At 38.6% G+C, this 26152-nt stretch overlaps 1 protein-coding gene across 7 annotated transcripts in view; it reads left to right on the top strand.

Moving 5' to 3' along the window:
• Positions 1-3655: 3655 nt before the first annotated feature.
• The window catches only part of galnt13 (polypeptide N-acetylgalactosaminyltransferase 13), a 38237-nt gene continuing 15740 nt past the window's right edge, over positions 3656-26152 (top strand). For 2 of the 7 annotated variants that reach the window (XM_085135032.1, XM_085135036.1), the window contains exons 1-9: positions 3658-4096; positions 9389-9669; positions 13991-14159; positions 16418-16584; positions 17467-17674; positions 20661-20831; positions 21449-21566; positions 23619-23799; positions 25470-25609. In XM_085135032.1, coding sequence (XP_084991158.1) covers positions 9528-9669; positions 13991-14159; positions 16418-16584; positions 17467-17674; positions 20661-20831; positions 21449-21566; positions 23619-23799; positions 25470-25609 — 1296 coding nt within the window. In that variant the 5' untranslated portion in view covers positions 3658-4096; positions 9389-9527. Of the gene's footprint in view, positions 4097-9134; positions 9225-9388; positions 9670-13990; positions 14160-16417; positions 16585-17466; positions 17675-20660; positions 20832-21448; positions 21567-23618; positions 23800-25469; positions 25610-26152 lie in introns of all 7 variants that reach the window. The other 5 variants (XM_085135034.1, XM_085135035.1, XM_085135039.1 and 2 more) reach the window with 5 other exon arrangements.

Raw genomic sequence — 26152 nt, 5'->3', positions numbered from 1 at the left:
ACTGTCGCTGTTTTCCAGTGGCAGGAAGGCACAGCAAGAGCGCCACCATACGACCGGACCGCATGCGTGCCACGAATGTGCATGTATGTAGGACATTACGTACTGTCTGTTACGTATGTTTGGGTGTTTGCGGCCATCTCTGTGTTGGTGTGTGTATGCATGCATGGTTTAATGAGTTGGTGGTTCATTCAAAACCTTGACAGGTCTTTGCTGACCCCGTGTCAGAGAGAGGCCAGAGCAGCTTGCATCCTGTTCCTGCAGCCATACTGAAGACCAGCACTGTTCAATATACGAATGCAAAGTGAGCTTCATAAGCTTTACAAATGCGAGTTGCAGCTGAAACAGCACGTCTCAGTTTTTCTACATGATAAAGTAAATGATGTAGTAAATGTAGTAAAATGTAGTTAATACATGCGTAAAATTACAGAAAAAGTCCTGATGAATTTGTCTGTGAATTGAAAAGCAAACATAAAACGAAAGAGAGAGAGAAATTTATGTAGTTTTAATTGTTATTGTTGATCTGTTACTTAATTCCTTTTTATGAATAGCAACGATGATTATCCGTTGGAAAAGCTGAAACCTATGAATATAAGTTAAAAGTCCAAAATATATTCCCTCCTACACATGATCCAAAGCCGCGGAGACTGGATGCTTAGCTGGCTGATTTAAGCTCCCCGTGATAATAAGAAGAACACAAGTGTTACAGATGTTTGTAACAATGGCTTTGTTCATGACAGTGAACCAACATGCAGGACATGAACAGGACCCTGAAATGGCTTGGAGGCAAATTTAATAATATGAATCAGTGTTTTCTCCACTGCCACATGCAAAAGGTCTGCTTATAGCACAGTGTTTTCCTATCTTACCTTTAGGTTTATGCCTCACACCTCACAGCTTTGGCCTGTCATAAGCAATAAAATGAATCCTTTCTGAATTTTTTTGAAATAAAGTTTTGAGTTCAAAACTCAGGTTATTTCCACTGAGTTTTACTTTACATTTCCCCCACAATTACCCAGCCAATAGAGCTCACTCTAAAACTTGAGAAAAACTTTATACTATACATCAGCTGTTGTAGGAAAAAATACTCCCCAAAGCAATCTAGTTACTCAAAGTCTTAAAACTACTACTACTACTACTAATAATAATAATGACAATAAACGTATTCTTTTCAAAAAATTGTATTACTTTCTAACTCAAGGAGGGCGTGTAGTGACATCTAGTGGATAATTTGGGTCTGATCTGAAGCCAGTGTTCATCTGTCCCTCTAGTTTCTCTATCCCTGTATTATCTCCTCCTTGATGCAGCCATGATAACAGCTGGAAGACACATTCTACAAACAAGGCGTCTGCTGGCCAAACTAAATGAGATTTTCTTTCTTGTTTAGCATATGCAGTGTATGAACTTTTGGGTTTGGACTTGCTTTGTTTTTTCACACCAACATGAGTGTCAGGGTACCTCTCATGTGGTATTCCTGTTGGTTGATTAATAAATAGATTCTAGTAGTATTTATATTATGAGATAGTAATCCTTTACAAATCTTGTTAGTCAGTTATTGTTTTGTCCAAGTTAGTGTTCTTAACAACCTGTCATTTGTTAAATTTCTGCAACAAATGTTTTAGAAAACTGTAAATCATATTGTTATATATTAGTAAAAAAAAACCCAAACTGAATTCATGTTTTTATACCCATATTTGAGCAGGCACACTGGATTTCTATGAAATTAATCAAATTTCCTCCACTTCTTCCTGTTCAGGAGTGCAAGCAAATAGCTGTAATTTGGCATACAGAAACATAAAAAATTATTTCAATAATTAACAATGGTGTTAATTTCAGGCAGCTGTGCCATAAACCTTACATTGAGTGGTAAAATTGCTTGAACATTAACTTAATTAGAGGTTTTACACAAAAAACGGGAACCTGACATGAATGAACACAACAGCATTAAGCAGTTGAAGTCACTCCGTAAACTGAAAATGATGCTCCATGGAGCTGTGATGTTCAGCCAAGTTGGGATTTTGCATTACTCATTACCAGCTGCACTGCAAGAAACAAAAAGCGAACGAGTTGTTCAGCTTGAGAGTAATCTAAAAGTGAACCACAAGTTATGACCTTCAAAGTCTGTATACTTGAGGTCAGTCCTCCTCAGTGAGTGACTGTGAGTGAACAGACTTTTGCTCCTACTCATTCAGTAATGTATGCACACACACGTTGGATTACACTAAAGTGTTAGTGGCAGGATTCCTCAGATGTTAAATCCCAGTGATGCTTCAGTGTGAAACAATCAACAGTACAACAGAGCCATGACTCATCCTATAAGTGCTGTTCGAGATGTGAAGTAATGCAATCATTCTTCAGAACTAGTCTTCGTGGATTTATCACAACTTATCTTCCACAATTATTGCTTTCGTTAGATTTTGGCATCTCATGACATCTGCACCAGCTGGTTCAGACCGAATACATTTTACTGTTGATGAAAATATCTGCATTTTATAGTCTGCATTCAGCTTTTTTCCAGCCATGTTTCCAAAGAAGCAAGAAGGCTGTGGTAAATGCTAAAAAAAAACCTAACCAAATGACTGGCAAATCCCTACATTGAGTTAATAGCACAACAAAGATAAAATGCAAAATGTTTTTTTCAGTTGAAATTGGGTGCAAGACAAACATTGTAAAAAAAAGTGGATAATTTGGGTCTGATCTGAAGCCAGTGTTCATCTGCATACACTGCAGATATGAACGGAAGTCAGATTTATTTCACAGAAAACAGATTGCAGTATTTATTGCAGCTTCTTTATTGTCGCTGAGGTAAATGAAATAGCAATAAAGGAGAGTTTGGAGTCTGTGGCTGCACTTCGTTGACAGTACATTATGATTCCCTGAATGTTTATTAAATGCTTCGGTTAGATTTTATCTGGCTAATTGCCCAGCGGCAAAACAGAGTTTCTTATCAATAACAGTAGATGGCAGCATTGTTCAACACGATCCACCAAAGGTCTGCTTCAAAATACCTGTGATGTACACAAGTGTCTGTGTCGTTTGGAAATTTTCAGTGAATTGACCTTTAGACCCTGACCGGGTGTAATCTGCCTTAGAGTGCATTTTAACCAGCTTTCTCCTTGTCCCTGCTGGAAACATAAACAGGAAAACGCTCTAATAGTTGCTTATAAGCTTTATAAAGGCGAAACTACAAAACCACACGAGGAATCAGGCTTAGTTCAGAATATTAGGACAAAGTTAAAACCGAGAATGTCAATAAAAGATCATTTCACAAAGAGCATAGGCATTTAGGCGTTTCTTTTGATTGCTTTTATTTTTAGATTAGCTGTATTTCGTGCTGCAGGTAACCTATGCCAAATGAAAAGTATATATGGAAAATAACTGTTATCAAGTTGACCTCCTAATATATGTCTGAGAAGATTCCGTGAAAACGAATTTAAAACAAAATAAAAATTCAAGTAGCTAAAATCAAATTAAGCGTATTTCGATAAATGTATATATATATATATATATATGATTAAAAAAAACAAACACTATATTTGGTGGCATGCACGCGCCTACATTTACCAGACGCCCGTGAAGCCCTACTTCAAAGGGATTTCGTGAGCGACGTCGCTGTGAGCCAATCAGAGAGGAGACTCGGTATATATGCAGGTCGGTCGGAGCTGAGGTTAGATTGTGCCGACTATTATCTCAGCCTGTCCTCTTACCGTTACAATATTCACTCGGAAAACAGGTGCGCAGAGAGAGGCGTCTGTTGCAGTGACCGCATATCCATTTAAACGCAAAAAGGGGAAAAATAATGGAGACTCTTCATATCCACCGGTTTAGTGCGGCTCAGCCGGAGACTTATCACATTATGGAGTCCACACGGGTACCATGAGAAGGTTTACTGGACGGACTGGATTTTGGACTACTCTGCGCTGAGATGGACTGCAACTTAGGTGTCTTTTTACGAGATGTTATGCGCTCGCGCGGTAAATTTGGCCCCGTTGTTTTAAACCAGTAATTAGCAGTAGATTTGGGTATGTCGTCCACGTTCAACACGTTGCCCGGGAGCGAGTCAGGAACAGGTCAATGGTTCACTCCATCCATAATTTAGGTAAGCAAAGAGTGTCCCCATTTTCTGTTGCGTGCACACCTTGCATAGCAAGACTAAAATTTGGCTCCTATGGTTACACATCACACCATTAAACGGTGATCTTAATGTGGTCGAGAGCTTGGTTATAGTTTAGATTTAATCTATATTACCATAAAATGAGTGGTTTTGGTTGGCTGCTCTTACAGTATTTGCCGTCTTGTTCATGTGACATCTAACAATTATTAAACCAGTCTTTGAAGCCAAGGCCTAATGTACCTGAACATGAATGAAAGATTGACAGATTGAGGGTAATCAACACTTTTAAGACCACCACAGTGAGCTATATAGATGGAGTCTTTTCTTCCAGTAAGCCTATGATTTTCTGCTGCCACAATCTCTTGCATATGAATAGTGGGCAATCTAAGATCAGTGTATGTATTGTTATTTTTCAGTGCCACTGACAGTGTGACTTCCAGTTTGTACCAATATGTTTAACCCAATTATTAATTGTTTGTATGCCAGGTTTTTTTTTTTTTTTTTTTTTTTTTTTACCATACATAACAAATACAGTTTTCATTTAACACTTAAGAAAGTACTGCAGCTTTACATGATGCTTGTGACCTTTTAGATGCAGGTGCGTGATGGGAAAATATCAAAGTCAGTTGTTAGCTGGCCTGGTCTCTCTTACTCCTAAGAAGGCACCCAAACCTCAGTGAGTGCTTTGATGGTCAGCAGGGTTTGTACTGTAAATGTGGAGGAGAAAAAGATTCATGAAAAATGTTATGTTTTTTTAATTTATTAAATTTTTAGTCTCCTGTTACTGTCACAGTTCCATTGTCAGATGCTGAAGTGAGCCGTGTCCAATTATATTACTGTGAAACGCAGTTTGGCAGCTTAAGTATACAGCTTTTTATTTGCATACAGTAGAAGCACTCCTGTTGAATGGGCGAGGAATACATAATTTAACTTGTAGCACTGCACCAGACATTTCACAACAAAGAGTGTTGCTAACAACACAATTAAGTGTCACTTGAGAAGCAGTTAATAATGGCCAGTGGTTTACACTCCTATTGAAAAGATTGAAAGAAAAAAAAAAAATCGCTTCACGTCGAGAATGTAGACATGTATTTTTAGAGCTGTGCACAGCAGACAGGAAATATTCATCTCTCCAGATGGTGGGACTAATTGAGTCAGACTTCTTCAGACCAGCAAACTCCTGGTGGTGTGGCTGGTGCAGTCATAGTCACCCAAATATGTTTGTAACACACATGCAGCAAAGCAGATGGTTAGAGATGCAAACAGACATCATAAAGGCAGAATCATCACTGATCTGTCTACAGTGTGAGTGGAGGTGATATGCTAGATGCAGACTTGTGTTTCGCTTTTACTGACACAATTTTGTTCATTACAGTCATTAAGTGTAGACTGCATCCATCTACTTTATTGAGTGGTGTGCAGTTTCTGTCTGAATGACTGAAATCATCCACTGCACCGTGATGTCAGTCTTGATGCAGCTGGGTAGAGGCTGCCTTGTTTTTGAATGAGATAAGAGTTAGCCTAAGGCAGCCGTGTCAGCCTCTGTGATGGACATTTAGACAGGGGGCACAGAGTTGGACTGAGAGATGCGTGTGTGTGTGTGTGTGTAGTGCAAAGTCATTACCATGCTGCATGTGAAAGATAAGAAAATCTGTCCTTACTACTCTGCAGGCGTTTTTCCGCTAGTTATGAAAGTAACTACTCAGGTAAGTTATATCTAAATGCATTGGCAATTAAATGCATAGTTATTTATGGAAACTATGTTTAATGTATTTTACATTTTGAGAATATCAAGAGGCTCATGTGGCTTTAATACATGGGATGTACCACATCATCCTAGGCTGGAAACAATCGGTAGACCATCCAATCTTTTTGATCTGTTTTACTACCCAGAGTAATGTAAAAGCACTGTGGTGTATTTTGTTACAGATGTTCAAAAAAACTCCTGACCATTTCTGTGCTTGGTTTGTGTATTTGAATGAAAGCGTTATTCATGACTGTAATATCATCCAGATTGTACTTTCGTAAGTCTTTCAGTTAACAAAAACCTATAATTTCAGTCAAGGATCCTTTTAGACAGAAAATTATGTTGTCTTTCATCAGAAATATTGTGAGGCGCACTTTCCATGCCAATGAGATATTTAACCTCTGCAAATTGCCTCTGGTATTTAAGCATCCCAGATGGTCTTAGCAGCACTACTGATGAAGTGGGTGAAGACTGTACAAGGGAAATGAGCATTCACTCATTCTCTCAAATGGAAGAATGCGAAGAGACTGTGGTCAGTCCAATGTGGGAGGCTGGATTTGACCTTCATTCCTCAGTTTTTAATTTTTATTTATTTATTATTCTTGTAAAAGCAACAAAGAAGAGAAATAGAAAATGAGAACCGTGTATGAAGAAAATATACTATGTGTAGTGCTATTTGTCTCATATGTTGCTCATCATTATTAGTTATAATTAGAAAATGTTTGCAGTAAAGTTAAACACCTGCAGAGAAGGCAAAGATTGCTTGAGAATTGACTGTGATTTATAGAATCACAGAGTTTGAGTAATAAACTATTTGGCTATTATTTTACTCACCGTTTTTACTCAGTGTTTATACACGTTTCTGCATTTAATCATTAGTTATTATTAATCTAGGCTCTCTTCCACCACATGTCTTTGCCCTGTCTTCCTCTCCTCACCCCCAACAGGTCGCCCTTCCCTAAGCCTGGTTCTGCCAGAGGTTTCTTCCTGTTAAAAGGGAGTTTTTCCTTTCCACTGTCGCAAAAGTGCTTGCTCACAGGGGGCTGTCTGATTGTTGGGTTTTCTCTGTTTTCTCTCTATTATTATAGGGTCTTTCCCCTGACAATATTAAGCTTCTTCCTGCAACTGTTGTTGTGATTTGGCGCTATATGAATTAAAGTGAATTAGACTCAGCTGAACCTAGAGTCATGGTAAAAGGAAAGTATGCCCTAAGGGTTTACACTCATTTTCATAGCATGTAAATGTTACCATGTTACCAGGTCATAAAGTTAAGTAAATACGACCTCAGATGACCTATAAAACATGACAAATTGCAGTAGGCTGTGTTATTATTTCTTTAACAGAAAATGAACTGAAGTGCAAATCGGTGTGTGAAAAGCTACATACCCACATGATTTAGTGGCTTATAGAACAACTTTTAGCAACAATAACTCTGTATTATTTGTTCACTTTCTCACATCACTGTGGAGGATTTCTGCCCCACTGTTTTTTTCCAATGTTGCTTCAATTTGCAGATATTTGTTCATGCACAGTTTTCTTAAGGTACAGCCTGTTTTCTTTTTCAGTCATTCTGTAGATTTGCTGCTGTGCTTGTGATGATTTTCCCGTTGCATGACCAAATTTTGGCTGAGCTTGAGCTGTCGGACAGATGGCCTCACATTTGACTCTAGAATATTTTGGCATACAGAGGAGTTTGTGGTTGACTCGATGACTGCAAGGTGCCCAGATCCTCTGACTGCAAAACAAACCCAAATCATCACCAATTTATCACCGTACTTGACAGCTGGCATGACATGTTTGTGCTGATTTGCTCTGTTTAGTTTTCACCAAACGTGGTTATGTGCAACCATCTCCACTTTGGTCTCGTCTGTCCAAAGGAAATTGTTCCAGATTTTGCAAAGCTAGGCTGTGCTAACATGTTTTTGTTTTTTTGAGAGAAAAAGCCATTCCACATAAGCCATTCTTGTTCAGTCTTTTTCTAAACACATTGTCTTAAACTTAAACATTTAACTGAGTCTGAGATGTAGCTCATGGGTTTCCTGCATAACATGTGGACAGTGGGGAAAAAATAGTGATAAAAAAACGTGGAGTGTTCACTCACAGCCACACACTTACATGCTGTTAGCATGAAAGCTCTTCACTGTAAGCGAAGACCCAAAGTTTACCAAAATAAAGCGTAGGGGACCACTACGAAAATATTCCTATCAAAAAACTTGATCAGACACTGAAGTCACACTCATGTAGCTGAACAAGAAAAATAATCCAACAAAGGAATTTGTTGCATTGAAGAAGAGTATATTTTTGTCTGTATATGCTGTCAGTTATACTTCACCGGAAGAAAATATGATTTGCAAAAATCAGTACAGGGAGGTCATGCTTAGAAAAAATGAAAAATTAAGTGCGATATACAGTTGAATACAAAACAGGCTACTGTCAAGCAAGATCATTTTTCATGGGGTGTAGCCTGGTGGTCCTCTCAGCTGTTGCACTGTGTCACATGCAAGTGCATCCTTACTGCTCCACAGGAACTAACAGCTGATTTTGGCAGATCTTACCATATGTTTATTATGTCCTGACATGAAAACCATTGAACTTAAAGAGCTGTTTTTTGTTTTCTTTTACTGCGACCCCATATAGCAGAATATAGCACCAGCAATGGTGGGACAGGATCCCCTGGAACCCAGATGCTGGTGCTGTTGACAGTGGAGAAGAAGTAATGAAAAGTTAAATGAAGATGTTTTAGTTAGGTGGAGGCAGGGAGGAGGCAGGTCGCATGAATGAGACTCTGAAAGGCAGAATGATAGACGAGCACTGAGATCAGAAGGACATGAAAAAGTGGGTCACTAGCTTGTAGAAGGTGGGAAAATGAATGGGCTAAAGTGATGAAGACAGACTCGAGTGTTTTAAGAATGGACTAGCAGGTCAAACACACAGATGAGTAAATAGAGAGCTTACTTCTTAAACTTATGCATGAACTTCATTGTTGTTTTGCCACAAACTGAACCACTACTAGTAAAAAAAAAAAAGAAATTGCAGCTTGTATAAGACCCCCTGGATATTTTTAAACATTTCTAGGGCAATAACTCAAAGCAAAAAGTAGATCAATTACAAAATAAATTACAAAAGGAAATATTTGAGCTTTATAATGGTCCTCCTAAAACAGTGAAGAAGCAGTGTCATGACTAGATTATAGCTGATCCATCAATACCCTAGAAAGATCATAGAAATTTGACTTAAGTTTAGCAGGTCATACTCATACTACTCATGTTTTTGCAGGTCTCTTAAGTAGCTACTGGAAACCTCTGACAGAGGATGCTAACAGAGCAATGGAACTGATAAAGTGAAGCCTGAGAAAGGTTAAAAGAGGTTAATATTGATCTACTTTAATGTAGTTCCTCCTTTGCATTTTATGTCATTTTATAGTAAGGATTGATATCAGTTGGATTCATAGCAGGAATACTTAAACTATTATGATGTCATTTCACATTAAATTTAGTATTGTCCACTTTTTTTTCTCCCATCTCCTGAAGGATGATGCCCCACGGTCAAACCTGCTTGGTTTCGTCCCCGTTACTTCACCCTGTCATTGGACTTCAGATGTTTCACTGGCAGCCTGAGCGCTCCTAAGTGCTCGCTATCAACTTGCCTGGCTGTCATCCTAGAGAGGTGATGCGACGGTTTGTCTACTGCAAGGTGGTGTTGACCACCTCTTTAGTGTGGGTGCTGGTAGATGTGTTCTTGCTGTTGTACTTCAGCGAGTGTAACAAATGTGATGATAGGAAGGACCGCTCGCTGCTCCCTGCGCTTCGAGGTAAGTTGATGTTGCAGAATTTCCCTGTTATTTTGTATCAAACATGCATGAGAATGTAAGCTGGAGACAATAATACCTTCTAAAATTTCACTTGAGTGTAAAATATTCATCATCTGTGACAAATCCTATTAAAACAGTGTTCACTGAGGGGAAAGCTTTGCCTGAAAGAGCAGAAAAACACAAAACGTATGAAACAGTTAATAGTTGATGGTAATGTAAGAAAAGGTAAGAATTCTGGTTTTATAACTACAAAAATATTAATACATTTATAGGAATTAGACATTTCTGATGTAGTGTCTTTTTTGCTAAATGGACTATGAAACAAAACTGATGAAATTGAGTTTTTTTTGTTGTTGTAAAACTGTGCTTTTCTGTATAAAGCTGTGCTGCTCAAATCACTTTAACAGACTTCCTCTAGGAGAGTTAATTTGCTCACATGTCCTCAAGTAAGCAGGTTTCTAAGAAGCTTAGTAATCTGCTTTTAAGGTTAGAATGATGCTGAGCTCCAAGTTACTCTGTCTCATTACCATACAAAAGTCAGCAGTTACATTGGATGTTATTTTGCATTTAAAATCGCAGGATTTTCCGTGTATATGAACAATATCTTAGGATTGCTGTCAAACACTGGATTTTGCAATGTCTCTGCAGGTGTTTCCTGTTTTATCTTGTTAAGTGTACCCCTGTTTTATTTTGTTTTTTCAGCTGTCAAATGAAAATATAATTTTTAGTCTAGCACAAATTCACTGCTTTATTTTGGGTTTAAAACAGTTCTTTGCTTGGATTCACATTAGTAAAAACAAGTCTTGCATGAAAAATTTGCTTTCTCAGTACTGCAAACCTGCCTCAAACACAATAAAACACGTGTTAGTATGTTAAGTAGACAAAACAACTTCTGAGGCTGAATAAGGAAGCCCTTGGGGTTCCACGAATGACTGCTTGAGGCTGATTAAGTATTCCCTATAGAATATGATTTAAAAATGCTTAACTTCAGACAGAAAATTCATATCTCTTGCAGTTTGATATAAAAATAAGTTTTGTATATGTCTCCATAACAAATTTCTCCTTTCTAAAAAATATCTACATGGCAGTTTTAGGTTATCAGGAGTATGGCTGCTTTGGTACACCAGTGCAACAGCTTGATAAACAAAATGTGTAATCAATCACACCAATCAAGTGGTAGCAACTCAGTGCATTTAGACATGGTCAAGATGACCCACTGAAGTGGATCATCAGAATGGGAGCAAAAAGGTGAACTATGTGACTTTGAATTTGGTGGTGTTGTTGGTGGCAGGTGGGGAGATTTCATAAACTTGGCTTTACAGAAAATGATCCAAAAAAGAGAAAATCTCCAATGAGCTGCATTTGTCTTTGTGAAAATACCTTGTTGATGTCAGAGGAAAATGGCCACACTGGTTTAGGCTGGTAGAATCAGGGTGCGTTATTACATGTCAAACCATGAAGCAGAAGACCACACCGGGTGCCACTCTTGTCAAGTCAGCCTCAGTTTCCTGTTTTCCTATAATTCGCATGGTCTCACTTGATTGATCTCCATTCTGCATTGTTGCTGATCATATCTATTCCTTTATGTGCTCATCTTCAGATGGCATTTTCTAGCAGGACAATGCACCTTGTTACAAAGCTCAGATCATCTCAAGCTGTGAATTGTCTTCATTGTCACCAGATCTCAATACTATAGAGCAATGATGGGATGTGGTGGAACTGAAAATTCTCTTCTTGGATGTGCAACAACTGTGTGATGTTGTCATATCAATATAGACCAAAATCTTCCTGGAATGTTTGTTACATCTATGCCAAGAATAATTAAGCCAGTTCTGTGTACTTACATTTCACAGATGGTACATTAATTCTAATTGGCTGGAATCTTTCTGTGAACAAAGCCCCTTACCTGTCATGCAACACCAGAGAGAGTTACAGTTAAAGTACATATCAGAGACGTGTAGTAGTACTCTGTGTGATGTGTGTTCATGGTCTTCTGTGGTTATGTGTTCAAGAGGAGCTTCTCTGATCTTTAATGAAATGGCAGCTGTGCCAGGCAGGAAGCAGAGCAGAGCAGGCGAGGGAAGAAGAGGAGGTAATGTCTGGATGAAAAAGAATGGATTGAGCCTAAGGAGGAGACACTACACAGATCTTTTTCTACGTAAACGAGAATGAAAACAACAGGGGAACCTTAGGAGCCATGTGATGATGACTGCACAAAATCTGCACGCTCATGTGTGTGTTAGTCTCAGCTGTGGCTTCTTCTCTTACTTGGCATTGCCTAAATAGCATGTTGGCTACTGTTCTGATATTCCACTTTTACATCTTTCTCTCTTCCAGAACCTTTCTTTCTGATTTAGCTACCACAGCATTACAGAAGATTGGAAATATTCTAGAAAACCAAGCAATTTAATTAGATTGCTAATTGCACTGGTCTGTTGAAGTGTTTCTTTAGGCCTCTAGGTTCTCTCTTTTGTTAAAATCCTGGGTTCAGACTGTTTCAACACTTATCCATGCGTACACTGACTCGGGCTCAGAACGTCATTAGAAAGTTGGGCCCTAATCAACTGATAAGGACTTGGAAACCAGGTCAAGAAGTGTCATTAGGGAGTGTCAGTTTATGATAATTCAGAGACTGATAAATTATCAGGCCCTTCAAATGTTATGGGCTCCTTTAAGAAAGTGACCGATGATGTGAAGTGAAGCTAATTGGTGCCTACAGAGTAGGGGAAGACTAATAAAAGATGTCCCTTCCAGCTTGCATTTTCCACTAGGACAAGCTTTATGACCATTGAAGGCTTTGGAAAAAAAATTGCAATACCTAGCACAAAGCTCACAACCAAGATGTACGCATGTGTTTAGTGCACATGGTTCTTAGCTAACAATCAAAACATGACAACTCTTACCTGTATAGTTTAAGTTGGGTCTTGAGAATTTACACATAATTACACATTTAACTCATTTTAGCACCTTTCTCTGCCTTTCATTTGCCCTTTTAACCCTATTTTCACATTAGCATATCTAATATTTTGTCAGCAGCTATAAATTAGGCAGTACAAATTAGCTTTCAGATAACACGAACCTGTACTGTACAGCTTCCAGCTTTTAGTCATTGCACTGCTGTTTGGCCACCATCCATCTATCAAGCAATATTGCACAGTCTCAGCTTTGCAGCTGGCAATTTCACTACAATTTCTTTAGAAACCCAAACTACTATCGATGGTTTGCTTGGTGCTCTTTCTCTTTCTGCAAGACGTTTATCCACACACAAAGAATGATGGATTGGAGTATGGCTGGAGCAGGCTGAGAATGTTTTGATGCTCAGTCATGCAGCTCGAGAGCTGTGTCCATCAGATGTCAGCTGGTGTCCAAATGAAGAGTGTCAGCGGCATTATAAAGAAAACCCAGGATCAGTTGAGGTTACAATCCGACCGATCCCAGTCCGTCTCCACAAAGGGGTCTTAGGAAATCCTCTTAGCAGGAGGCCATGCAGCTAATGTGAACTATGTGTTCCCCTTTCATGGAAATCACAGCCTCTGTTCTAAGAGATTATTAGAGAGAAAGAGAGTGAGAGAGAGCAGAGCCATAAATCAATGGGTGGTTATTTACCTTCGGTGAAAGAAGCTTGCGCTGTGCAGTAGCAATTCTGATATTTTCCAGGCCTTTCATAACCAAAACTGTAGCAATTGTTTTGCTGTCATGCTTCTTCTTTTCACCTATTAATACATCGGCCTAAATCTCTGAATTCAAAACATCCTAATAGATTAAATTTTTAAATTAAATATAGCTGGCAAAGTGTACAGTGCTTAATACCCTGTCAGCCTAAGCCAGAACCACCAGGAGAGAGCTTAAGCGGAGTGGATGCACTGTCACTGTGTTAAAGGTTTTTCTCTGCTGAGCATGCACTGATGTTTGAAGAAACACATTTTTCCTTGCTTTTAATAGCACAGGCTTTTAGAGGCTTTCACATTTTTTTTTGTATATACAGTATTATAATAATGTAATAAATGTGAACATGATGTACTGTTCATGTGTGAACACCAGCTGCCAGTACATTTATTTCTGTTATCAAACGCACATGCACATTGATCTGGAAAATTAGGTTTTCATGCTCTGGGTGCTATATGAGTTTAGAAAATTTACAAAGTGGACAGAAATAGAACACGCACGCTTTTCTGCACTCTCCTTGTTCCACAGAGTCCATTTTTTTTATGCAGTAGGATTTGTTTTATGATGCAGTTTGATGTTAATTTTTTGCCTCATTGGTGAGAAAAAAATGTTTTCTTATCAAATATTTTTCTGTGGTGTCCTTGTTACGTTACAGCAGTGATATCACGGAGCCACGAGGGTCCAGGTGAGATGGGCAAAGCGGTAAACATCCCTAAGGATGACCAGGAGAAAATGAAGGAGCTCTTTAAGATTAACCAGTTCAATTTGATGGCCAGTGATATGATTGCACTCAACAGGAGTCTGCCAGATGTGAGGCTGGATGGGTGCGTAGGCTCGTGTGTCCTCACTAACAGCAGATCTTTGATATCCATCACATTTCATGGCACATATTGTTTTTACCGTCATTGCTAAGAGATGTTGTTTTTTTGTTTTGTTTTTTTTGTCAGATTTTTACTAACATATAATTAACTTAGAGTTACTGAGAAAGCAACAGAGAATAATAGAACAAGACTGACTCACCCTACTCAAAGCCTGATAAGAATACAGAGGTGACTTCCATGGTCGACACCATATCTGGCATTTTATTCTTGGAGGAATTTTTATAGTGATAAGCCGCTACACAAAAACCAGAGCCAAGTATGTGACACACTTACAGTTTTGAGCAAGAGCTGAACGAAGTTGTACGGAGACTATTTGAGTGCGAAGGAGACTGCAGAGAGAGCTTAATGATATCTGAAAGTGAAATCAAGAAATTATGCTATCAAATTGATTGAAAGATGCTTATATAGTCTCATAAGGACTGCAGAAACTAATGAAAAAATGCTAAACTAAGAAAAGTCTTCTGATAATTTAAATAGAATTTAAACAGTTGGGTCCATTACATGTTATTAGTAATAACAACTGTACCCACTGTGAAAGATATCTTTAATAATGACTATCATTTCCATGCAGGATCAATCTATTAGGTCCCTCGCGTTTTGCATTAGGTTTGACATTTGAATGGGAGTAGGGTTTGTTTACTGTCATTCAAGAGCGTCTTGAACACCTAATGAAAATTCAAAATGCATCTTGTATGAAACATGGGCACATTCATTTAAGGCTGCTGATATGCACAGACATTTGCCCAGTGCGGAGACAATATCCAAGTGATTCATGTTTAACTATTCCAGATGAGTTGGATGACACTTTTCATTAAGTGGTTATCAGAGTCTTTACCTGTCAAATGAGAAATAAGCCACAAAATTATCTTTCTAAACTCCTACATTCTTTTTGTTTTAGCTCCTGTTTTTGCCTGTTTCAAGAAGCAGACCACTCCAGATTGTCTGGGATGTGGAAAAACTGTATAAAATACAATACATAAAAATTTATACAGTGCAAAAGAAGCTCTATATTAGAGAGAAAAAGTTGAACATTCAGATGATGTGAACTCTGTATTTCTGCCCAATATGGGTCCATATAAATAATACAGCGTCTTTATTACAGCGCACAGCTGAGCTGTGCAAAATTTCACCAGCATTATGTCTTCAAGGCAGCCTCCTGGCCTAGTTATGTCAGTCAGTGCTGTCACATTGAATAGACAGGACAGAACTAGCAATGCACCCTGCTCCGGTAAACCCCCCCCCCCCCCCCCCCACATCACCACCTCCTCTGGCCATACATGCTGCCTTCACTGTCCACATCCTCTTCTGTAATGTAGCTAATTCTTTATTCAACAGCACTGACTGCAGCACCGTCCCACATTCACACCCTTTGGCTTTGACAGACGTCACATTAATCCAAGGACATGCTGACATAGCTGTCAACACTGGTTTAACTTTTTCTACTTTCTTTCTCAATATCTTTCAGTAAACCTATTGTGACAGTGTTTTTGCACTGATGGCAAAACTGGATAACGCTTGGGAACTTTATGTTCTCTGATACAAAATAATGGGCTGCATTCTGAAACTAACTCAGTAGAAGTACAGCAACAGATTAGATGCTCTGTGCAGTGGTTCAAACATATTGAGAAATTATGTTTGTCATTGTAAATGACCATTTTAGTTTTGGGATAAATTGTCAAAGTATGAATCCTTTTAATAAACAGAATATCAAAGATTATAACAAATGATAATCAGATCATCAGCTATCGTAACATTACAGTTTTACCATATATTAACCTTTTAGAAACTTGCTTGTAATTTTACAGGACTAAATTATTTATTTGAGACTAAAAGTATAATTGTTTTTCTTTCAAAAAATGAAATAATATTTTTAAAATTTGTTATACAGTAATACATATTGTTACACAATAATCTGCAATCTCCAACAATTGTCAGTGTAAAAATCTAAGATTAATATACTGTAAAATGGTGATTACATATTAATAATTATCAGTATGAAAAACATCCAGTATAGTTAAAATATTTGTGAAATGGATTTAAATTAATAGGGTTTACTAAAGCTCTGAAACTCTAAAGTACCACTCTAAAACTATAAGTGTGACTTTTCACTTAGTTTGTTGACTCTGCATATCTAAGGGAACTTTCCGTGTAAAGTCTTATGTCACTGATTTGCCTTTTCCCCCCCTGTGTTACTCTGTCAGCTGTAAGACCAAAGTGTACTCAGATGACCTGCCCAACACCAGCATTGTCATCGTGTTTCACAACGAGGCATGGAGCACGCTGCTGCGAACTGTTCACAGTGTCATCAACCGCTCTCCTAAACACTTGCTAGTGGAAATTATCCTAGTTGATGATGCCAGCGAGCGAGGTTTGTAATCTGTGTACGTTAACAAAGTATACATACAGGATGTATGTGATGGAGTACTGTAGGATGATTATGATAAAAGGGACCCAAGTTTCTGGCTGTGTAGTAAGATAAATTAAAACTAATCTAGCTTTTTTTTTTTTTTTTTTTTTTAATTACAACATAAGGACTTTATGGTGTTAGTATTTATTTTTAGAACCTGATTAATAAATACACCAATTAACCTTCGATGTAAGGCTGTGAGTCCCATTTGTTCTTGTAATCTTCAAATAACCATTTAAGATATTTTAGATTAATAAAAAAGCCAAATGGAACGTTTGTGGTTCAAATTTACATAATTGTGGGGGTTTTTTACTCTGAGAACTCCTCACTAAACCCTGGAAAAAACTAATGAGGAGTGTGATGTTGAAGACTCAAGTAAAAACACATTGATAAGTACATTTTTGAGCATTATAGAAATAATGGTCGGGTTTCCAGGTTTTGATTCTGCTATATCACAGTTTAAGGAATCGTGAAATATTGAAAGACATCTGTAAGTAAAGAATGTCTTCCTTTATTGGTTGTGCTATTATTTTAGGTGGCACATCCACCTCTGATGAGTCAAGAAACAATATTAATGTGCTCAAGTAATTATGGTCTTACTATCTTTACCTTATTTTTTTTAATTTGCAGTTCTGTAACCCATAAAATGACATATAATCCTAATAGGTAGTAGCTAAAAACCTTGTTTCCAAATTTTATTATTTTCTTTTGGAATCCATAAGTTCTCAGCTGGACATAAGCTGACTAGCTCGAATTGATAATTTGATGACCTGATTGAAATCTCATCATCATATTGTCCATATTTAACTTGTTATGAATTTTCTTTTGCATAATTTCTTTCAGATTTCCTAAAGAAGAAACTGGAGAACTATGTGCGTACTCTGGAGGTGCCGGTGAGGATCCTGAGGATGGAGCAGCGTTCAGGTCTAATCAGAGCCAGGTTGAGGGGGGCAGCTGCCACCACCGGTCAGGTCATCACCTTTCTTGATGCTCACTGCGAGTGTACTGATGGCTGGCTAGAGCCCCTGCTGGTTCGCATCAAAGAGGACAGGTAGGAGCTAAAATTGACATCACTAAGTATTTTGAATTTAATGCTGTTTTTTTTGAAGGCACTGATAGGAAATCACACATATGTTTGACGTTTTTGCAGCAGTGCACCACACTGCTGCAAAACCTCCTATTGTTTTGACAGTTTAGTGTTACTATTGAGCCCTAAAAAGGCTTTATTACTGCAGTTGTTATCATATTTCGCCTTAGTTGCATCACTGGGTACTTGAGCCAAAACTATCTGAATACTGATGGGAAAGCAAACTTTCAGTTATTAATACGCTGCCTGGCACTGCTGATATGAGATAATAATTATGCTGCAACCTCAGAGGAAAAGATAGCTTCTGTCAATCTGCAGGTTATGCAAACTGTGTAGAGTGTAAGGTTGAGAACCCAAAAAACAGACACAGGAGGCAGCAGGGTTTAACGAAAGGTAAGCCGTTTAATTAGGCTGATGGCAGAAGTCCACAGAGCAAAACACGAAGAGAAACAAAACCTAAGCCGCAAGAGCATGAAGACAAAACCACCCGGGTGATGATCACAGACAGGGACAGAGGGGAAGACAACAACATTTATATGACAGTATTTATAATTAAGGGAAAGTGGACACAGCCCTGTAACGAGACACAGGTGAAGATAATCAAAGAGAGCGAGTCAGGTGGGAAGTAAGACTAAATCCAAAACACCGGAGATGAATCATTACTGGGGAAAAAAGGGAAATAGCTAATAAATGCAGAGATTAGACACACACCTACACACAGCAGTTTTACACTAAGGCAAATACTGGGAAATTTCAGTAAAGTTTATATAAGAAAGTCATTAAAGCGAAATAATCACAGCATCAAAAAAGAAACTGTAATAATAAACAAAACCACCAACAAATAAGAATCCTGGGACCAAGACAATTACAGTAACACCGTCATCATGTCAACACTATATGACTTATGCAGTATCGGTATTAAGTGGGCAAAGGTTTGAGTTTGCTGCGTCTGTAAAACCGTTAAACAAATAGCTTTGATTTAAAGTGATGAAGAATTCATTTAATTTATGCTGTTTATCAAAATATTAAGATACTACATAAGGCATTTACCCATGCTCTGTAGACACCATTATGCCATCCACTGTTTCTGTGTGACAGTAATGAATGATGATGATCCTCTTGTGATTCTTACCTTATCTGAGGTCAGACACATTAATTTACCCTCAGGAGGAAATTGGTATCATATGACTCCGAATATTGTATTATGGAGCCATTACACTTTTACTGAATGCTGCTGCACATGTATTGATGTCTTTAAGTCTGAGTGCAGACTGTTGAGATGGTGCAAAAATTATACTGTATGTTCAAAGATTAAATTTCCAGACCTGTTCTTTTTGATAAAGAAATAATTTTGTCTGTGACTATCCTGAGAGGAAGTACATGCATTTATCTTACAAAATAATACCTGTGCAACCCTACTTCCTACACATCTGCACCGCCCTTCAATAAAAACAATGCAGTGATTCCAAGAAACTGTATTTACATTGTCTTCCAACACACAGAACTGAGAATGTTTATCGTTGTTTGTCAGCTGCCCAAGAATTTCGGTGGTCTTGTGTTCGATTTTGTTTAATGTCTAATATGTAAAATGTTTAAATAAAACCTCTTATTGTGGGGTAGCTACAGTCTTACTGTGCTGTTGTAATGCATGCAAGAAAATTGTCTTGATCAAATAAACATAGACATTGTCTGGATGGCAGCATATAAAACATAGAATATATCTTTTTAAAAATTTATCCCATAAGATTTTAGACTTTTAACTCTGTGCTGGTAATAAGTTGGGTGGTCCTTTTCCTCTTTATCCCACAGGATGCAGGATCTGTGATTTCCATCACACCACCTTCCTACTTCCTCTCAATCAATCTTAAATGAGCTCGGGCTCTGGAACTTGTGTTTTTCTTTGTGTTACGTCCTCACATAAAACACACACATGGTAAATTTTTAGCTGCGATAAAATTGCGTTCAGTTGCAATGATTTTCAGAGCCCGTGAAGTGATTTCCATTACAGAATTGTAGCTGGGGTTTTTTTTCTACTGCAGTGTTGCCTGAGGGCAAATTCAAAATATTCAAGATTCAATATTGGTTTTCTCCGTGTCCCTTGTGTACCGAGATCTCCCTGGATTCTCTGAATATTGCTTCCATAATTTCAGAAATGAAATTATTGTGTTATTCCATCTGCCTGCTTTTCTAGGTGTTTTTGTTGTCACTGTTGATCTTTTCTTTGGTCACTTCCGCTTTCCCACTATTTTAAATTCCACTCATTCTTAATTTTGTCGTCATCCCCTCTGATCCCGTAATCTTCTTGACTCCTTCTCCAAAGCCAATCAGCCTCTCAGATCCCTGTCCTTTAAAACACAGTGTCATTCTGCCCTTCAAACTGTTACACAATCCTCATTCCCCCAGCTCCACCTTAAAAATGTTGTTGGATATAAATTCAACATATTAAGCTACTATATATTCCAGCTAATATTCAATATATTGTCTTTATTTTGTGTTTAGGGTTTAAATGACTTCTGTTTTGACTTCGTATTTCATAAGTTGAAACAGGGATTCATCTGTTTTTACAGAAATGTTGTTTATATTACAGCAGCTGAGTGGACAAGGAGAACAACACATTTGATGATTTAATTTTCATATTTTCTTGTAACTTTTTAAAGACTAACCAGTTAATTGATTAATCAAAACGTGAATGTTCAGCTGATTGCAGCGCATTATGATTAATGATCATTTTCTTCAGAACATTTAATAATGTGAATAATAGCTAGTTGCTGGCATGGTGTGCATAGAATTTGCAGTTACAACCCAGAACCTGATTTCTTCACAGTATGCGGTCGATTTTATGATGGTGGGATGTTGAGGCACGTTGAATATGATAATGAACCACATGCTTCATTTCAGTCAAGCCAGTTTCATCATACATGTAACCATTATGGCACTTTGTGTGTTTCAGGACTGCAGTGGTGTGCCCTATCATAGATGTAATCAGCGACGAGACATTTGAATACATGGCAGGCTCTGATATGACTTATGGTGGATTCAACTGGAAGCTGAATTTTCGATGGTATCCTGTTCCCCAGCGGGAGATGGATCGACGCAAAGGGGATAGAACGCTCCCCGTCAGGTACATCTGTGTGTGACTTTGCACTTGCATATCGTCTTGAAATAAGAGAGGCGAGATCAGATTAAACGCTGAAAAAGTTGGAAATATTTTGTAAGCTTAATTAAATGCAGCTTTTTTTCTGTACAGCAGGCTACAGAGGAAACGCTGAAAGTTAAATTTCTCTACAAAATATTATTTTATAAAAAGCTCCATTTTTATCTAGAGCTAGAAATAGATAATCTTTCCCTCTGTGTCCCACTGGTGCCAGCTTCTGCCTAAATGGCATCCACAGAGTTGTGATGTTTCTCTTTGTAGTATAACTATCCATGTATTTTGAAACGGGAAAATAGAAACTGCTTAGAGCTGCCTTTTTTGGCTTCACAAAACTCATCTGTATGCAAATCACTCCAAGCAGCAAACAATATCCTTTATTTAGGACTGACTTGAGTGTAGAATGAATTAAAAGATAAAAGTAATTGCCCCTCTAAGGCTTTGTTTCAAATTGTCAAACAAATTGGCCTGTTATTATATCCTCAATGTTCCCCTTAGTTACAAAAAGATGCTAACGAATTCAGTATGAGGAAATGAAATATTACAAAGAGGTTTTGTGTTGTTGCCTTAATTTATGTTTTTTGCAGGACTCCCACCATGGCAGGAGGATTATTCTCTATAGACAAGACGTATTTTGAAGAAATTGGGAGTTACGATCCAGGGATGGATATCTGGGGAGGAGAAAACCTGGAAATGTCTTTTAGAGTGAGTGGTTTCTCTGTATACCAGCACATGTTTCTGCCTTGTGATGTTCCCTTTTTGTAGATATTTACACATATTATAAAATTGGATGATCTTTCTAAATATATATGAAAAAATACACTGTTGCAAACATTTTTTGTTTCCTGCTGCAACCATGTGGTTGCTGCTGCTGATTTTTTTTGTAAGAGTCTCTTTTTGTGCATCATCCTGGCAAATGTACTATTGGGCATTGATGGGTTTGAGCACTTTGGCAGACATCTGTGGACAGATTTTGTCATTGTTGTAATGTCACAACTGTACAGGATGTACTCATGAAACCTTGCAGATGTGGAACTGACATCACATGAAAGCCTTAGATGTGTGTGCTCATATTACAAGTTGGTGCCTGGCACCAACATAAGGGAAAAATATTTAGTCTCTTTGCTTTATGTTTGTACAGTTTATTGTAAAAAGTATATGTTATTATTACCAGTTAGTGATAGTGTGGTTCGTACTTCACCTCATGAGTAGGGATGGGTATCGTTTAGGTTTTATCCGATACCGGTGCCTAACCGGTACTTTTGAAACGGTGCCGGTGCTTAAACGGTGCTCAAACCGGTGCTTAAAGAATGGAAAACACAAAAGTGGTCCAAAAACCTCTCATGTTCAGCTGTTTTTTTGTAAAAAGATAACAATGTTAGCCTTTTCTGCAGCTATGGGGCATATATGGTATCATTCTTGGCTGGAAGCAGTGCTTAAACAATGGAAAAAAACACAAACTTTGTCCAAAAACCTCTCATGTTTAACTGTTTTCCACTTTTTCTTTGGTCATTTTAGCCTTTTTGGCCAGGGTGAAGGGAGTATCTGCCATCAAAGAAGAAGACAGCTGCATGTAGCTATGATGGTGTTTGCTGTTCACCTTACATGCATTAATGTAATAACGTGGTTAGCCTACTCAACGTAAATTACACACGAACAACATTAAGCTACTCACGCAGAGAAGAACGGCTGCTGCTGCCATTATCATCCGTCATCATTTCTGCTACACTGGCAGGGCTAGGGGCCAGGACTCTCCTCTTCGGGTTTTTGGGGGATGTTGCTAATTCCGGGTCCGATAACAGGCAACCCACAAGCAGTAGATGTGCTCGGTGTGAGGTCTCGCAGCAAGCTATCAAATACGGCGCATTTCTCGGCTTTAAAAAAAAACACTATGCGTCGCCAGGTGTTTCATCAGATTTGAGGTGTTACCTCCTTTGACAGTATCACAGTATCACCTTAAAGCACTTGTTGCAGCTGCTGAGTTTGCATCTTTTGCTGTGAAGTACAGCCAGACTTTTGACCGCTTCGCCTTGGACATTTTTAATTTGTAGCTCTGCTCTAAAAGAACGTACGTACCTGGACCCGCCTACTATTCTCGGAAACTTAAAATGATTGGCTAGAATCTAAAGTGTATCATTCCATACAAGTTGGTGGCGGTAATGCACCTTTCAGTTGTTTGCCAACCGCCAATACAAATGTAAGGAAGAAGAAAGTGTATCACAGCTCAGGAAAAAAAGCACCGAAATAAAGCACCGAAATGTGCGCTGCTTTTCGGTCTGGTTACTACCGTTTATGTCAGAACCGGTGCCATCATGGCACCGGATACCGGTACCCATCCCTACTCATGAGTCTCTCTGAATTTGCTATCATGGAAAATTTAGTTCTGGGGACACCTACTGTACCAGAAACTATGACAAGGGCAGTTTATAGAAGGTGTTTTTGTCTTCCTGTCACAGCTTGTCGTTAGTAATCAGAAAACATGAAGTGCTGTTATAAGGCATGCCTGTGAGCTGCAGCATCTAGTCACAAACAGATCTACAGTAAGTGTGTGTGTGGTACGATGGTTCGCTGTTAAAATTTAAGAGCAAATCTTTTTACTGGTAACAAACGTTATCATTTATGTAGGTCACCTAAGCATCAAGGGGGTAGAACAAAGGGAACAAGCATTCACTGACTGTTTCATCAGTTTTTATCCAGCCTATTTGTCTGCTTTCCTGTCACATACTACATAAATCTGCCTTGTCTCTCCGCTTGCAGATTTGGCAATGCGGTGGCTCCTTGGAAATTGTAACATGTTCACATGTGGGCCATGTTTTCCGGAAGGCCACCCCATACAGTTTCCCTGGAGGAACGGGCCAAGTCATCAACAAGAACAACAGGCGCCTGGCCGAAGTCTGGATGGATGATTTCAAAGACTTCTTTTATATCATATCACCAGGTACAGAGCAATGAAACTGCCACCATGTCACTACTACTCAGCCACTAAAATGATGCAGAAAACTGAAACTGAAAACCATCAGCTCTGCTGATTTTACATGTTATAAAAAAAGTTTCAGTGTGCACTGCTGGTCAAAGGAAGACGTGAACAAACCTCATTGCTGGACCCCTGTGTGGTTAATTTAGCAAATTGGTGTAAAAGGAAAGACATGTCTCTTCCATTTTAGTCTTTCATTCTCTTGCAAGGTTCTTTTTTTATTCTTATGCAAATATGCATTTTCTTTTACTTTTATATTTGAATTTAATGCAGCTTTGCCATCTTCAAAGTGGGATTAATTAATTCCTTCTCTCAGATACATTTTTTTTAGTTCTCTCTTGAACTTGGGTTCAGAAATTAGTCACGTACGGCCATCCTTCAAACAGAGCTCAAACACATATGGATTAACTAGAACGATACAACTGTGCAGATTGAGAGATGAGTACCCCTCCATCTGTCGACTTAGTAATGTGATTACCCTTTTGCAGGAAGCGGTATCCCGGAAATCTCGGGTTAACTGTTTTAGATGCCAGCCAACCAAGGGATCATCCGCAATCTTTTGATCTTACGGCACAAAATGTGACCTTCTCTTCCTCTCAGTCAGGCAGGATTCTCCACGGGCATGTGTGCAGACAGAGCCAGGGCTGTGATGGATGAGTTTCTCTGTATATTGTGGCCCCGCGATGACTGTCTGTTCCTCCAGGACATTAGGGAGAATGATCTGGGTTGTGCTGCTGCCAGACCTCCCTTATTGGTGGAGAAGAGCACAGTATGTTGCTCAGGCTGAATTTGGGAGTGTCATCTAGTGATCCTATTAAAAGTGTACCCCTTTCCTTGTCCTTCCTCTGCACTGCATCTAAGAGGCTATTCATCATGATCTATAACATGTGATGCTTAGCCCCCACAGATAGAAAAAAAAAAAAAGAGAGGAAGAGAAAAGTAGCCTTCAGCTCACTGCTTTTATCTGCCAACTTGATATTTCTGTTTCCCACATTAAAGCCTGAGATGCTATTGGTATTGGTAAGCTGTTTACAATATCTTAGTCTTGTGTGATAGATAGATAGATTCATACAGTACAGTGCTGTACGTCTTACATGTTGACTGGTTTTTGAAAGCTGTCCTCTATTTTCCCTCATTGCAGTCATGCTCTTTCATATTAAATTACCACCTTGAGTCTATCTGCATTCAAGCTACGAGTCCTCAAGCGGCACTTTAGGAAGAAACCATCTGTCTAATGTGTTTGTAAGTGTCTGTGCCCAGTCGCTGTCTAATCCTTTCTAAGTCTTTAGTTTCATCAAGGCTGATACATCAGGCAGTTCACATTTGGCTAAAGTGACTTACATCATGGCCCACAGTTATTGCACAGCTTTTGCAGCTTGTGCACTATTGAAGGAGATGCATCTTCCACATTACACTGTTTGTAAATGGTATTGCAGGCTAACATTGTGATTGGGATATTTTCAGGTAAAGCGCTTTGTTTCCCTTCATAAAGGTTCCCTCTGGTGTCTGGTCTCGGTGGTGCACAGACTCAGAACCATCCTATTTTTCAGAGCAGAAAATGTGGCTCTTAATGTGACGGATGATGTTCACTGATACATATGGCTGCATTTCCTGTCTTGACATTTCATTTGCAGGCGTGATGCGGGTGGAGTACGGAGACGTCTCCTCTCGCAAAACCCTCCGTGAGGCCTTAAAGTGCAAACCGTTTTCCTGGTATCTAGAGAACATCTACCCAGACTCCCAGATCCCAAGAAGATACTACTCTCTTGGTGAAGTATGAGCTCTCTTATACTCTCATCTTCTATAATGTATCGCATACACCGGCTCCTTCTGCGTTCAGTCAGATATATCCTTTTAGCGCCTGGCCTCATTTTTTTCATTTTCTTTCAGAAAGCCAATATCTCTGTGAGATATAGCCTGAAAATATCAGGATCCAGGAAAGGCTTAAAAAAAGCTGAAAAACAACCAACCAAGTTTGTATTGAACGTGAATAATAAACAGACGTGTGGCTGTTCAAGGAGTCGGTATTGATCCCCCCCACATGTTGAGGCAGTGAGATAAAGCTCGTGTATGCATTCTAGATAGTTTTCTGCTCTTTAAAGAACAAAAAAAGACTGTTTCCGAGTACCTACCTTAGAAATCTGATTTTTCATAGGGTTGTTAATAGGTAGAAATTGTAAGCATGTAGTATGGTTTGATAACTACTCATTTACAGTTTTGACGCAGCTTATTTTACGATAGATGTTTTAGTTATTTCCCTTCCGCTTTTTTAAAGTGACCACAATCAGCTTCTTGATGAACATAGCTTTGTGTGGGA

The sequence above is a fragment of the Neolamprologus multifasciatus genome, chromosome 16 (assembly GCF_963576455.1).
Source record: "Neolamprologus multifasciatus chromosome 16, fNeoMul1.2, whole genome shotgun sequence".
NCBI classification, from domain to species: Eukaryota; Metazoa; Chordata; class Actinopteri; order Cichliformes; family Cichlidae; genus Neolamprologus; species Neolamprologus multifasciatus.
This window is presented reverse-complemented; position numbering and strand designations above follow the sequence as displayed.